Source organism: Nipponia nippon, unplaced genomic scaffold (assembly GCF_047370975.1).
Source record: "Nipponia nippon isolate SJK-2023a ecotype South Korea unplaced genomic scaffold, ASM4737097v1 scaffold_5, whole genome shotgun sequence".
Taxonomy (NCBI): domain Eukaryota; kingdom Metazoa; phylum Chordata; class Aves; order Pelecaniformes; family Threskiornithidae; genus Nipponia; species Nipponia nippon.
The window spans coordinates 31010008-31024530 of record NW_028262369.1 but is presented as its reverse complement, the minus strand read 5'-3'; the positions used below and the strand labels follow the sequence as shown (position 1 = coordinate 31024530).

Here is a 14523-nt window from a genome sequence, read left to right as displayed (position 1 = left end):
TTTACAAAACATAAAACCATATGTGTTTCCAAATACATAACTGCTGGAAGGAAAGGATACATTGGTCTTCCTGTTCTACCCAGAAATGACATGAAATCATGGGCACAAAGGAGGTATAGGATAGACAATAAGAAAAAGTTTCCAGTGTTGAACAATAATTAAGCACTGGCATGGGTTGCCTGGGGATTTTGTAGAATTTCCATCGCTGGTAGCTTTTAAGAACAGGTTGGAGAAACATCTGTCAGGTGATTAGAAGAGAGCTGGTTCTGCTTTGAGGTGGGGCAATGGAGAGGAAACCCTGAAGAGCACCCCTCTAGCCACGCTTTCTGGATTCAGCGTGCCTCACTCAGGTCCGTGCAGGTGTCTCATTCTTACTCAAGTGATCTGAAACAAAAAGCTGGGATTATGGACGTTGCAAAGTAGTACAACTGCACTGTCAGCGTGGATAAAACAAAGTATGTTTGGGAAGGGACAGAAGGGAGAACAAATGCTGTTTTGAGGTCAGGCCACTCTATGAACAGTATTTCCCTCTTCTTGATGAGATGGGAGTAGGAATTTCACCTACAGCCTCTGAAAGATGTTTCAGTTTTCATAACAGTTCCTCCAGATTTCCACTACTGAAGTCAGTTTTGAAGCACTAGTTCGTTCTTCTTTGTCCTCAGCCAGGCTACAGTGGCTTAAGTAACAGTTACCATTAACTTTATGGAGTTGCTCCTTATTTGCATCACCAAAAGTATGTTTAAAATTGGGCCTGAGGATTAGTTGGGGTTTTGAAAAAGTTCTCATGACTACGTAAGGGTTTCTTTTTTCTGCCTTTTCTCACCATGAGTATTATTCATCTGCTAGACTGAAGCTTTTCTTTAGGGTTCAGTGTTTTTGCCACAAAGAGAAAAAGTTCACTTTTAATGAATTTATTTTAAGACCTGGAAAATTATACAGCATTTGTAATGTGGGAGGCATAAAAGGCTCATTATATTTTGAAATTCTTGTCTGACAATTCAGCCATATGATTTATTAATAGTTATCTTGTTGATGCTCTGAATTTTTAATAACATTATTTTCATTAATCTCTTCTTATGTAAATTAGGTCCACAGTCAAGTGTAGTTTTAAAAGGATGGATTTTTTTGCTTAATCATTTAATTATTTAAAGACGGCTGTAAAACCAAGAAAGGCACTTTCATTAAGCTGTCAGCATTATAGTAGATTCCTTGAGGAGGGCAGGACTTTTTTGTTCTGAAATAAGCTTGGGGCAATGCTGATAGACTGATGATAATGAAATGGGGTCATGAGCATGATGCCTATCACTGAATTGAATTTGTGTACTAAGATTTCAAGATCCAGATGCCAGCCTTCAAGACTTGTGGAGCCTGCTTTAGCAATATCTCTTCTTAGATTTGAGAATCGTTAAGAAAAAAAATCAAGTCATTTCAAAAAGTCTTAGTATTTCTATGGTGTGCTGGGCTGTTTTTAGAGGAGAGGTGTTGGGTGCTGTTGTAGAAAAGCATGTTTCATGTTTCTGAGCCTTGGTTTTTTCCTTTCCTCCCTGGCACACTTTGGGCATGGCACATCTGCGCTTGTTATTTAGTCAAAGAACATGGCCAAGTTCATGCTTTTGGGCAATATCTTTCATTTTGAGAAGAGATTATGCCCCTTGATCAGAAAAGGCCACAGAGGTTTGTTTTCTCTGTACAGAAAGATCTTTTGCTATATGCAGGTGTACAGCAGCATGGAACGTCTTTCCATCCACGAAGAGAGGAAGACTCCACCACCAACTAAACGGAGTCTGAGTGAAGAAAAGGATGACCGGCTGGACAGCCTTGGTGGCTTGAAGAGTCGAGACCGCAGCTGGGTGATTGGGTCCCCTGAAATGTAAGTTCCGTAGAACTAAGTCTTTTGGTTTCTCATAGCATCTCAGAAAGACTGACCTGTGGCAAAACTTTCTGTGACCAGTGTTAGGACAGGAATGCTTCATATGATGTATTTCCACAGGTGAAGCCTGAAGAGTGGAGTAACTATCTGAAAATGAATGTGTAGAAGTGATATAGTAATTAAGTACTAACATCTCCGAAATTTGTAGCAAATACTTTAAATGAACTTAAAAGGATTCTAACCTTAAATAAAGATTTTATTTGTGGAAAGGCTAGTTACGTTGGACATGTACCAACAGCAGTTTTTTCTTACACATCAGTGAATCCGAAGTCTGGTGTTGCCAGACTTTTACTATTTGTCACAAGTTAGAGAAACCATTAGGGAAGTCCAAAGTTTCTAAAGTTCAGAATATCAAAAAAATATTGTGTTCTAATAAAAATGTCAGTAAAATATACGAATGCCCAGAATTTGGTTGTATTGCTTCCTTTCTTAGCAGCTTAACAATGGAATATATTAGAAATCTAGACACAGGTGATGCCCAAGCCTTTGCTGTTTTGAATCCTAACAATGTAGCTCGGTCTCCTAACTTCACGTTAAATTGGCTTCAGATGTGTGAGCTGGGTCTGTGCGCTATTTTCTCTCTTTAATGTTCATTATCCCCCTAACTCAACTGAGGGGCTCTGTCTTGTTTCCTCTCTTAGATTGCGTAAGCGCTTATCTATGTCTGAATCCTCACACACGGAGAGTGACTCCAGCCCACCCTTGACGGTCCGACGACGCTGCTCAGGGCTTCTCGATATGCCCCGTTTTGCCATCTCCACCGAGGACGAGGGAACTGTTCTCAAAAGGCCGCAGTCCGAGGGCATGCTCTTATCCGCTGTGCAGTCGCGGGAGGGGCTGCCAGTGCCCATTCCAGAACAGCCTGTGGAGCAAGAGCTGCAGCTGGAAGGTGATGCTGGACCCACCACCCCCTCCACGGCCGCCAGCAGCACCTCAACCCTGACAGGTATGTGCTCAGTGTGATGGTGTCATGGTCCCCAAGAAAGCCGTGTTAGCTTACAGTCGTTAACTCTGTAAAACTGTGGATTTGGATGTCAAGTGATGTGAATGTCTCATGCTAAGTGGTTATTTTAGTACAGTTTTGTGGATGTGCTTGCCTTTCAAATAACATCAATGGTTTATGTCTTCAAAATTACATCTTTTATTTCAGTCTTCTCACTTCAAATTGTTTAAGGTCTTCTCATGCTTGAGACCCATATGATCTATGCTTACTTGCAAACCACTGGGTGCCTACCTGAGGCAGCATTGTTTTAAGCATTAGTCAGAGCAGATCACTGCTGAGTTGGGGCTGGAGAATATGGGTGTCAGCCATACTAACAGATCCCTGCTTCCTATGGTTTTATTTATCCAAAAAGTTTGGAGTAAAGACTTGAAATTGCTGGGGGAGTGGGGTTTGTGTCAGGGAAATGCTACTTGCTGTCTCAGCCAAATATCCCGAAATTTATCCAAGCTGCAGGCTTAAAAAAGTGCAGCCTACGTTTAGTAGAGTGAGTCTTAGAAGTCAGTGTTTGACTTCTCAGAAGCTTTGTCCATCCTGGGGCCATTCTCCGGCACTGGGCTGAGCAGGACCTTCCCTGGGCTGCTGCAGCGCAGGGCTGGGCTCTGGGTGCTGGAGCGTCCCCAGCTCCTGCCCCTTTCAGGGCACCGGGAAGGCAGAGGGCGAAGCTGCCTGTTTCTGAGTACGGAGAAAGCCAGAGCTGGGAACTGGTGGGAAGTAGTAAGGAGGAAAAAAAGGAAATTTGGCATGGTGGAAGAGAGCAGGGAAGTTGAATTGGAAGTTGGCAAGATAATATTTGAGAAGGAAGGCATATTTAGGGGAAAAACTAGATTGTAGCATTGAAGAACAAGGACTAACTGGGTAAGAAAATAAGAAAAAAGTTGCTGGGCGAAACTAGGAGCAAGCAGGCAAAGCAATTGTGCATGCATTGAGGATGGAAAGGAGAGGAAAGGGGTACTGAGCAAGGAGTCAGAGTGGCAGCAAGACTGGACAAGGACAAGGTGAAGGGCACAAGGCAGATGTGATTGCGGATTGATAGCAGAAGGTGGAAATGCCTTAGAGGAAATTTGCCTCAGACTAGAGTAAAACCAAAGATCCCCACATCTCATTATTCCTCTTCTGCAATGCAGTCTGTGAAATTTCATCCAAAATTGTCCGACTCTCCTCTATGGCTCATCCCCCCAGAAGAGGCCCAGTGCTGCCATCACATACTGCATTAACCCATGGGAAGAGGGGTAGGAGTGAAGGAAGTAAGCTGCCACATACTTGGGTGACATAAGTGCCATAGTGGAACCGTAGTTTCTCAGTTTCACACTAAAAGCCTAGAAACACGCTATTAAAAATTGCAAGAAAACTTTCATTGCAAATTTGAGTATCTACAAGTTGAAATAGGCAAAAACGAAGCTTCCCTGGGCAGCCTGCTCCCCTGACCCTAATGCATTAGAGCAGTCTTTAACCCAGTGGATGGGATTGAGGGAGACCATTGCTTCAGTGTCCCCAGCCTGCAAAGTTGAGTCAGAGGCAAGGGATTGCAAGAAAAGAATTTAATTCTTGTCACTGTCTCGGAGTGCTGCTTTAATGCATATCGCAGCCTTTTCAGACGCAGCCTCCGATTCTGGGTTCCTCATTGTCTGGGAGCCTTATTTGAAACTCTGTGGCTGTTAAATGTTGAACTGGCATCTGGTACTGAGGTCTATGGGAATGGTGCTTTGAATTTTTATTTTCATGGTACTTCCTGCTTTACTTAGTATGCAGAGCAGTCGTGCCCACTTAAATAACGATGATCAATGTTTTGTTCTGTCCTCATTGTTCAAAATGTGGCCCTTAGGCTTTATTTATTGCACGCTGCTTAAAATTTGCTTTTGAAGACAGAATGATTAATTTCCCTTGTGGACTTGCTGTGGTGCTCACCACTTTCATTTCTGAGCACCCTGTAAATTCTAATTAATGTATTTTCACAGTGCCCCTTTAAGGTATCAGATGGGGAACTGAGGCACCGAGCTTGAGTACAGCACCCCCAGCCCCCAGCATCTGCTTTTGTTGCATGCCCAGTCTGATTTTCAAGATTACTTCGCATTTTATATATAATTATATCAGGTTAATTAATTCAAGACTAAATTACAATGGTGCACAGACGGGGACAAATTAGGGTTGTCTTTGCAATCCACATTTTTACTTTCCCTGACTTTAGTACCTTAGTATTCTCTTAAAGTGGATTTTTTTATGTGCAACTCCAGTAGAACCTGGTTCTTCTGTTACAGACAGTTTTAACTTACAGATTGACAGTTCTTGCTGGTTGTAAAAATGGAGCACTTTCCATAAACCTGTTTTCATCTGTGAACGATGCCATTGAAATAGCTTGCCTGCAGAACTGCACCACAGCTTTAGGATTCATCTAACTGCTACTGAGCAACGTGATTTCATTAGTGAGCTTTTCCAACAGAACAGAAGCTGCTAATTTTCTGTATTCAGCATAACACCATTTCTGTAAATAAAAATTCAAGCCCTGGGGTTTCTTCTTAGGAAAATTTACTCTTGGACTTCATGTAAACATGACTTTGATTTAATGTATTTTGCCTGTAGGGGAATAGACTGTTAGGAATTCCCTGTGGTTCTAATCTGTTTTAATTTAAACTGTAGCTGGGAGCACTGCAGATTTCTCTGATCCACGCGCTCGCAGTAGTAGCAATGAAGGCCCAGACCTTACCACTCCAAAAGCCATCAGCGATTTGGCAGTGCGGCGGGCACGACACAGGTTGCTCTCTGGGGAATCAGGGGAGAAACGTACCTCAAGACCTGTCAATAAAGTGATTAAATCAGCATCCGCTACTGCCTTGTCTCTCCTGATTCCCTCAGGTAAGAAATGCCTTGGGTGAGGCATTGTCAGAATCTGCAAGCACTGAACAAAAGGTCTGCAGACAGATCCTCCCCCTTCCCTCTCCTGGAATAATGCCCTCACTGGCAGGAGGGGAGAGATCTAACTTTTACAATTGGTTTAATATTTACTACTCAGCAGGATAATGAATACTGCTTTGCCACAGACAGGAGCATTGTGTGTGTGGTCTGACTGCAGCTTCTGCAAATGGCAGCTGGGCCTTATTCTTTCCCTAGTTTTGTTTAAATTGGCTCCTAGCTGGTCTCTCGACAATGGTGCAGCAAGGAAGTATATAGAGATGGAATGATTTTAACCCTCAAGGTACTATTTTTTGGGGGTCACTTGCTAACCATGGCGTTGTTTGGGAACTCTATGTGTCCGGTGTGTTCATGCACCAGGAAGTTTCAGTAACTCCAGATAACTTGGCTGAGATTGGATGTTCGAGAGTTCAGTAGCGTACGTAACTCACAAAGCAAGTTAACGCTGAATAGCTTACCTTGTTGGCCCGCACCGTCTCCAAGCAGAGCCAGGCCTTGACAATTCCTAATGCCAGGTGGTAACTCCTAGTGAACAGCCCAACCACGCTGAGCTATGACAGACCAGTTCAGCAGGAGGCTCTCCCCACAAGGACTTTGTCCCTCTCTCTGGAGGATAAGTCCTTGCTGCATTTCCAGGGCTGTACCTGTTACTGCCTAGATGGGAGCAGAAAATTGCAGCTGGGCCACAAGTGCCAACCCAGCACCAGTGCCAGCCTGCTGGCAGAGCAATGCCTGCCTGCCCCTCTCAGCCAGGGAGCTGGAGGCAGGTATGCAGCTGCTTCTTGGCACCGTCATGGTGATGCACGGTTACATTTCTTGTGGTTTGGGTGCTGGTTGCTTTTAGAACTACAAACTCCCTCATGAAAATCTCTAAAATGTGTATTTAATCACCCAGCAAAGGTTCCTCCAGAGCTGCCCTCATCTGCCAGGTAAATATGTGCTGGGCAATTCAGCAGGTGTTTCTTAATGGTTAGGGATTACCTTTTACAGCTGCATTTAATATTCCTGCTCTTTGGGTTTATTTTACTGATGTTGACCAGCTTCACTTTAAAATGAGAGTTCTGTATTTGCTTTCTATTTTTAAAAGTGGATGTTGTTCCACTAGCAAGCAGCGTTAAGACAGTTTAGCCGATAGCCCAGCCCTTGGCTGTTCGTTTGGGAAATGCACTCTGAAATACCCTTGTGATGTTGTTTTTCAGTAGCAAAGTCCCTGCAGTAGGTAAACTTTTAGGGTTAAATATTTTTGCCCCTGTGAATTTAAAATGCTACCAAGACTACCTAGATGTAGTTGTTGTCTGATTACCTACTGATTTTTTTCATGTTAATACTAACTGATTTTGATTTATCTCAGCACCAACATGTAACTTGCACCAAGATCTAGAGCCTATCTGATCTTTTGAAGGAGGATCATATATCATAACCCTTAAATGGGGTGTTCCAGGATTGTGCCTAGAGCAAATGCTTATGATGGGTTGTAAATCCCTGAAAGAGAAGTAACCAATGTGACCCAACCATAATCCTAGGCAAGCAGTGCTGCTGTATTAAATACACACCTCCAAATGTGCTTTTTGGAAACTCTGCTGATTTTTGTGTTTCGAAGCATGAATTAGTTGAAGCTGCAGGCAAACCCAGCTCTGGTGAAGACCACCAGCTTTAAGAGCATTGGGAGAGATGGTTTCCTAGCTGTTCTCTAACAAGAATTTTCTCTCTTTTGGAGGCCTGGTTTCCTAATATTTGCCCACCTTTGTGTCATCACTGTAGATCACCACACGTGTTCTCCATTGGCCAGTCCAATGTCACCTCATTCTCTGTCCTCCAACCCATCTTCGAGGGACTCCTCACCCAGCCGCGACTTTTCTCCTGCTATCGCAAACCTGAAACCACCAATCATCATCCATCGGGCTGGAAAGAAATACGGTTTCACTCTCCGTGCCATTCGCGTCTATATGGGTGACAGTGATATCTACACTGTGCATCACATGGTCTGGGTATGTCTCTGCTTTTCTAAAAAGAGTACCCTTGGGGCCCGAAATGCGTTTAGCCAGGGTTGTGGGATTTAGCTTTATAAATTGTATTTTGCCACCCTGTTTTCTCTCTCCTTATTCAGACCCAAAGTTATCTTTTTGGGATGGGGGAAACCCTTTAAAATAAAAAAATACATAAATAACAACACTATGGGGTTTACCTGTAGCAGTTTTCAAGCCCGTGACAGAACTACAGCAATCTTCCTTTCCTTCTTTCTTCCCTGGTTACATGAGTCCACCTTCTTTCACCTGTAGCACATACTTTAAAGCATGTTTCTGTGTACATACCCTCTTTCTCTTTATTGGGGTTGTTGCATGAGGGCCAGTCGTGGCTAATTTATTCAGACCTGTGTTAGTGATTATAACCTGCTTCTGATCAGTTAAGTCTGCTGGGGTTTTCCAAGCAGTCACTTGGAATTGATTACAAGCCTTAAAGCATCACTGCTGCTGTGCTGATTGCCTAGGGATTTAGCTCTTGGCTTAGTTGTGTGCTATGCTAAAAGGTCTGGTTTCCATGTCTGTATCTCTTCCTTCCCATTACTTCTGGTACTTGATCTCTGTGTTCCTTTTTTGTTAACGTATACGACTTCTAGGAATGATCCGTTCCCCGAAGCAGTGCTGTTTGAATTGTGTAGTTAGGGAGAACGGAGTCAGGGTAAAGGTGGTTCATTCTTTTCCTTGTATCTCTGTGTTCATTAGACAAGTTGGACTTCATATGCTTTGGTCATTATTTAACACTCATTCTTACCTAGCAAAACAATCTGAAGCTGCATTTTTCCCTTGCTCCTCTCTGCTTTCCTTGAAAAATGCTGAGTTTACCAAGATACTGATTTGTAGTCTTTTCTGGCTAGAGGGAGAGTTGCGGTATTCTCAAGCATCTCTGTCTTCTCACTGTAAAGGAGGCTTACCTTTCTGAACAGCGATGGGGAAAGGCAATGTGTTCATGGGGGAAAAGATCTGATGTTGGATAGGTTAATAAAGGATGGAAAGTGGAAAAAGAAACTCTGTTTGGGATGAGATGCAATATAGGCACCCTAAACACGTGACGCAGAGTCTTATTTAAAAGTCTGTTGGCCGCCTTGGGTTCCAGCACGTATGTGGAAGGATGCTGGATTTGGGATGGCAAAGAAATTTAAAGAGATTGAATGCTTGTCTGGAAATCAAGAGTATCTAGTTAACATTCCTGAGTGCTGAAAATTTTTGGAAGTGTGTTAAGCCTTTTGCTTTGGGAGGAGCTGGTCTCTTGATCAGCTTAACCATCCTGGCTGGCTGCCTTGGATCAGCAGAAGACTGGCAGGATGCTGGGGGAGGAGTGGAAGAGCGCAGATTTTTGCTCTTGGCTGTGCCAGTCAGTGGTTTCTTTCACCCTTCTTTGAAGCAGCTGATGCTGGCTGCAGCAAGAGATGAGATGGATGGGCTTTGAGTCTGATCTGGCCAGCGATGTTGTACGTTCCTCTTCTCAAATCAGTCACCCCTTTCTCGTTGCCAGCACGTGGAGGAAGGCGGTCCAGCGAACGAAGCAGGTCTGCGTGAAGGGGATCTGATAACCCATGTCAACGGGGAGCCAGTTAATGGACTGGTGCACACAGAAGTGGTGGAGCTGATTTTGAAGGTAGGGACTCAGCACTGTTACATTTTGGAAAATATGAGCCAACTTGTTTAAAATGCCATAGGTATCTAATTGGCATTGTCTGAAATACAAGTATGTACACAGCACCTGGCCCTTGTTTTGCAAAAACTCGTTGCTGCAGCTTGATCCCTAAATCTCCACAATTTCTGCATGTAATTTAAGCTGAACTCAGATATTTTGTGTGAGAAATAAGGACCAGTCAGATACATTTTTATCAGCGGTAGAGACAAAGGTTAATAAGATTTAAGTATATGTTTCCTCAAACATCACTTTAAGAAACAAATACCTTAAACATTTTCCAAATTACTTTTATTTTTTTCCCTTTAGGCTGTGCTAATGTTATTAGCTCTTAATACTGCTTTCTCAAGGATTATTCCTAGTGGTATTTAAAAGCAGCTTTGTAACGGTTGGTCTTAAAATTATCCAGTTAAATGACTTGCGTTTTGATACCTCCTCTGAGCTGAATGCATTTACGGAAATAAAACCCAAAGTTTTGGACCGTTCCAAGAGACAGAAATCTTTGGGACTGCAAATAGAGGAGCAGTTAGGATTTTTTTTTTTTTTTTTTTTTTTTAAGATGAGTGAGACAAGCCATGCTCTGTATTGCAGATTCATCATGATAGATGCCCGATACACTCACATGTGCCATCAGTCAGAGCACTGGGAATAGGATTGGTGACAGAGTATCACTTTGTTCAAGTTTCCAAGTATTACAAGTATTAAATTGAGGCAGTTGGGATCTCAATGAGAGAGGTCAGATGCTGTGTTCTGTCTGCTCTGGGACGCTTTACCTACCAGCTGGGGTCTCAGCTAATCATTTGTGAAAGCCTGACTAAAGAGGGCTCTCTCTTGGCAATTCCTTAATAAATGATAGGTGGAAATGCAAAGGGGAAAATAGAGTTTGACAAAGGATTACAAAATGGCAGGCAGCAGTAAACTAGCAGCCTACCTACTTAGCCTGCAGATCTGCTTCAAATAGTCACATTTTAAGCAATGTCTCTGTCTCTTGTTTCTGACAGAGTGGAAATAAAGTGTCCATCTCCACCACGCCATTTGAGAACACGTCCATCAAAGTTGGTCCAGCTCGAAAAGCCAGCTACAAATCCAAGATGGCTCGTAGGAACAAGAAGAGCAAAACTAAGGATGGTCAGGAAAGGTTCGTTTTGATGTTTCTCTGTGAAAATGAAATGGTAACCAAGATAATGTAAGAGAGATCTTGTCAAATCAATTTGCAGATACCATGTATCAGCAGGTACATCCTTTAGTTCTTTTATTTTTGTTTTCTTTTTCTCTTTAACTGTGCCATAAAATTGACTGAAATATGCCAATAAAGGTAAATAAATCCTTTGGGCTTGTAAACAACTTTTCAATGCTCTTCCACAGTAAGAAGAAGAGTTCTTTGTTGAGGAAGATCACTAAACAAGCATCGCTACTTCACACCAGCCGTAGTTTGTCTTCACTGAACCGCTCTTTGTCTTCTGGAGAAAGTGTGCCTGGCTCTCCAACTCACAACCTGTCTCCTCGGTCACCAACACAGAGTTACAGATCCACTCCCGAGTCTGTACACTCAGGTAAAAAAAGGAACAAAACAAAACAAAAAAACCCCCAAAAAATCCACACAAACAGAAAAAAACTTGGACAAGATTTTTGCTTATTGATTAATTTTTGAAGTAAAATACACAGCAGCAGGTAGTAGGTCTGTTTGTGAAGTGAAATGACAGCTGCGATGTTGATTACCTTAAGGATGGATGTCTTCTCATTCATTGATTCATTTAAAAATGAAAATCCATACATCCTTTTAAGAATGCATTTGCTGTACTACAGCATCCTTTCACTTTGATGCAAATGTGTATTATAAGTTGCAATGTTTTTGTAGCAGTTTGACACATTTTCTATATTACTTGAGAGAAAAGGAATCAAAACAGTGTGGCAAAGTCATATTTGAAAATTGAATCAGCTGATGGAATAGAGAGATTTGCATCTTGAGAATAGCAATGAAACACATTGTTTATCTGCTTGGAAGTTTTTTGTTTTTTCAGAAAAAACGTTCTGATAGCAGGGTGTTTCTTACTATATTCTGGTGTTGTGTGACAATGATGTGAATTTTCCATCAGAAGCCATGCAATATTACCTTGTAATATTACTGCAGTGCTTTGTGGTAACGTGGCATTTTGTCTTGACTTTGCATGTCTTATTTTCAATAACTTGTTTTAATGGCCAAATATGTATTAATCTTCTTTTTAAAAATTTTTTTTCTCTTTTAAGTTGGTGGCAATTCTTCCCAGAGCAGCTCTCCCAGTTCCAGTGTTCCCAATTCTCCAGCCAGCTCTGGACACATCCGACCCAGCTCTCTGCATGGACTAGCACCAAAGCTTCAAAGGCAATACAGATCTCCAAGGCGTAAATCCGCAGGAAACATCCCTCTGTCACCGCTAGCTCACACTCCGTCACCAACCCCACAGTCCACATCACCGCAGCGCTCCCCATCTCCTTTACCAGGGCACTCAGTTGGCAGCTCCAGCATTATTCAGTCTTTTCCAGTAAAACTACACTCCTCTCCACCGCTGGTGAGACAAATTTCTCGCCCCAAAAGTGCTGAGCCCCCTAGGTCTCCTTTGCTAAAGAGAGTGCAGTCGGCCGAGAAACTGGCTGCCTCGCTGTCCTCTTCCGAGAAGAAGCTGGCTTCCTCACGTAAGCATAGCTTGGATATCTCTCACTCCGAATTTAAGAAGGAGATGCTCCAGAGGGATCCTAGTCTCCAGAGCTTACAGGAATCTGCGAATGAAACAACAGGCGGCAAACTTGGGCTAGCAGAAAAAGGGATGTTGCAGAAGCCGGGTTCACGGAAATTGGGTGCTATTCGACAGGACAGGGTGGAGAGGAGGGAGTCTCTGCAAAAGCAAGAGGCCATCAGAGAAGTAGATTCTTCCGAAGATGAAACGGATGATGGTTCAGAAGATAGTCAGGATGGGAGAAGACTGGACAAGCCCCCTGATGGTGGAGACCAAGGCTCAGATTCTTTTAATGAGGATAACAAGTTTTCATCTAAATTGGAAAGCAAGGATAGTATTGAAGATGATGCCTTTCTTCCTGAAGATCCAAAAGGTACAGAAGATTTGCAGAAGGGAAACAATCAACAAGCCAAGCCTGTTTCAGAGCCACTGCAAATCGGTGTGCACCCTTCCCCATCAGAGGTCCTCCCAAGAACTTCTCCAGAAAAATTAGCTAATTCAGAAAAGCCATTCCTAAGATCAGAAACAACTGCAAAGGAACATAAATTGGCAGAAAAGAAAACTTTTGAGTGTTTTGGTCCAAAAGACAAGTCTTCTGAAGCAATCAAAGACCTAGGGAGAACTACAAGTACTCAAAAAACAATAGATCACACACAACATACACAGTGCCCGTCTATCAAACTCCTGGAACTTGAAGAAGGTGACTCTTCAGGGGCCTTCTGTGGTAAGCTTGACCTGAAAGACCCTCTGCTAACAGAAAGCAGTCAGAAAAAACAGGATTCCAAACCTCTGCTGGCACTTCCTTCGTGGTGCATGGCAAGCGTGAGCCCTCCTCTCTCAGTAAGCCCCGCGGATCGCAGTGAGAAGGATCAAAAGTTGATGCTTCAGCCTGCAGGACAGCACAGCACCTCATTTCTGTCTCCTGGAAGCACGAGCGAAACGTCCCAAAAAAGTTCTGGTACTGAAAAGCAACCCAGTTCATCCCAGGCAGAGAGTGCTTCAACCGCCAGCAAAACGAGCCCAGCAGGTCCCGTATCCTCCACGCTCCTCGTCCCCGGTGCTATTGAAAGAGCTCTCTCCGTGTCTCAGTTAGTGCCGCTAGCTCAAAGCGTGTTAGGCCCTTTGAAGCTCAGTATGTCTTGTTCCGGAGAGGTGGAAAAGCGAAAGGATTTCCCCCATTTGGGTGCCTCCTGTAAAGAAGAGAGAGATTCGAAACAAAAACGGCAGGAAACTTCAGAAGCAGGAGCGTGTCAAGAGAAAGCCAAACTATCTAGCACAGACAGTCTGACCACAAGGAGCGGATCCTGCGCAGAGTCGTTAAACTCAGCAAAGCCCCGGGAGGCCGCGTGTCCCGGGGTGGCAAAAAAGGAGGCAACTTTTTGCAGCGCTAAAGCATCTGAAGTGTCGGGAGGTAGCTGCAAAATCACTCCATCAAAAGAGCTGTCTCACGCTCTTGGACAAGCAGCTCTGAGAGCCTCTCTTCTGCCAGATGGCAGCACGAGGCCCTGTAAAGAAGGGACTCTTGTGCAAGCAAAAAGCAAAGAGGTTGGAAATCAGTTAAAAATACAAGACTTTCCCCTGTCACATGATGGTGCTGTAAAGAAAACATAGCAGCATCCCTGGTACACGTGGACTGGAGCATTCTACATTAAAAATAGAGACTGCATGTTTGAATTTTGTAATATACACTAATATAAAATAGAACTTGTGTACATCTATTTTTGGGAGGGTTTTTTTCATACTGTTTTTTGTGTTTTTTCATCCTTGCTATTCTATTTTTGTACACAGTAATGCTTGCTGTTTGAGGTCTCTTTAGAACAGGGTATCTTTAAAGCAGGGCTTAAGAAACAGTTTGTTGACTTTTTTCCCTTCCAGACCTTTTATTTTGCCTGAGTTTAGGGCCTGTTGTGCTCTTCCCTCTAATCCTGCGTTTATTTGAGATCCCAAAAATTCTGAGTACAAAAAAGGCAGCTTACTTTTAAATTTCTGCTTTTCAATCTTCTTTTTGAAATGCCATTGAAATTCACAAATTTCAAGTTTTTTCTTTGAATTTACAATCTGATGTCCTTTGACAAGGAGAAGAAAAGTGCTCTCTTGTCCGCAATTATTCTGGAACCACAAACCCTCTTCGGTGCAAGTAAGACCTCTTTGCCACCGTGTGCATTCGCAGTCCTGCACGTGTCCTTAGAGGATACAGAGGCAAGGGACTTGGCTGGAGGGGTCGGACAGAGCGAGATCCCCGTCTTCTCTTTAAACCAAGTAAAAGTATTTTTCAATGGAATTATCAGAAAGAGAAA

The 14523-nt window shown here is 43.1% G+C and overlaps 1 protein-coding gene across 11 annotated transcripts in view; it reads left to right on the top strand.

Annotated features, from left to right (window-relative positions):
• Window positions 1-13945, top strand: part of MAST2 (microtubule associated serine/threonine kinase 2) — a 227590-nt gene extending 213645 nt beyond the window's left edge. For 10 of the 11 annotated variants that reach the window (XM_087733138.1, XM_087733142.1, XM_087733137.1 and 7 more), the window contains 8 exons: window positions 1716-1870; window positions 2572-2876; window positions 5568-5783; window positions 7602-7828; window positions 9354-9476; window positions 10514-10650; window positions 10878-11065; window positions 11760-13945. In XM_087733138.1, coding sequence (XP_087589264.1) covers window positions 1716-1870; window positions 2572-2876; window positions 5568-5783; window positions 7602-7828; window positions 9354-9476; window positions 10514-10650; window positions 10878-11065; window positions 11760-13837 — 3429 coding nt within the window. In that variant the 3' untranslated portion in view covers window positions 13838-13945. The remainder of the gene's footprint in view (window positions 1-1715; window positions 1871-2571; window positions 2877-5567; window positions 5784-7601; window positions 7829-9353; window positions 9477-10513; window positions 10651-10877; window positions 11066-11759) is intronic. The other variant, XM_087733139.1, reaches the window with a different exon arrangement.
• Window positions 13946-14523: the final 578 nt, after the last annotated feature.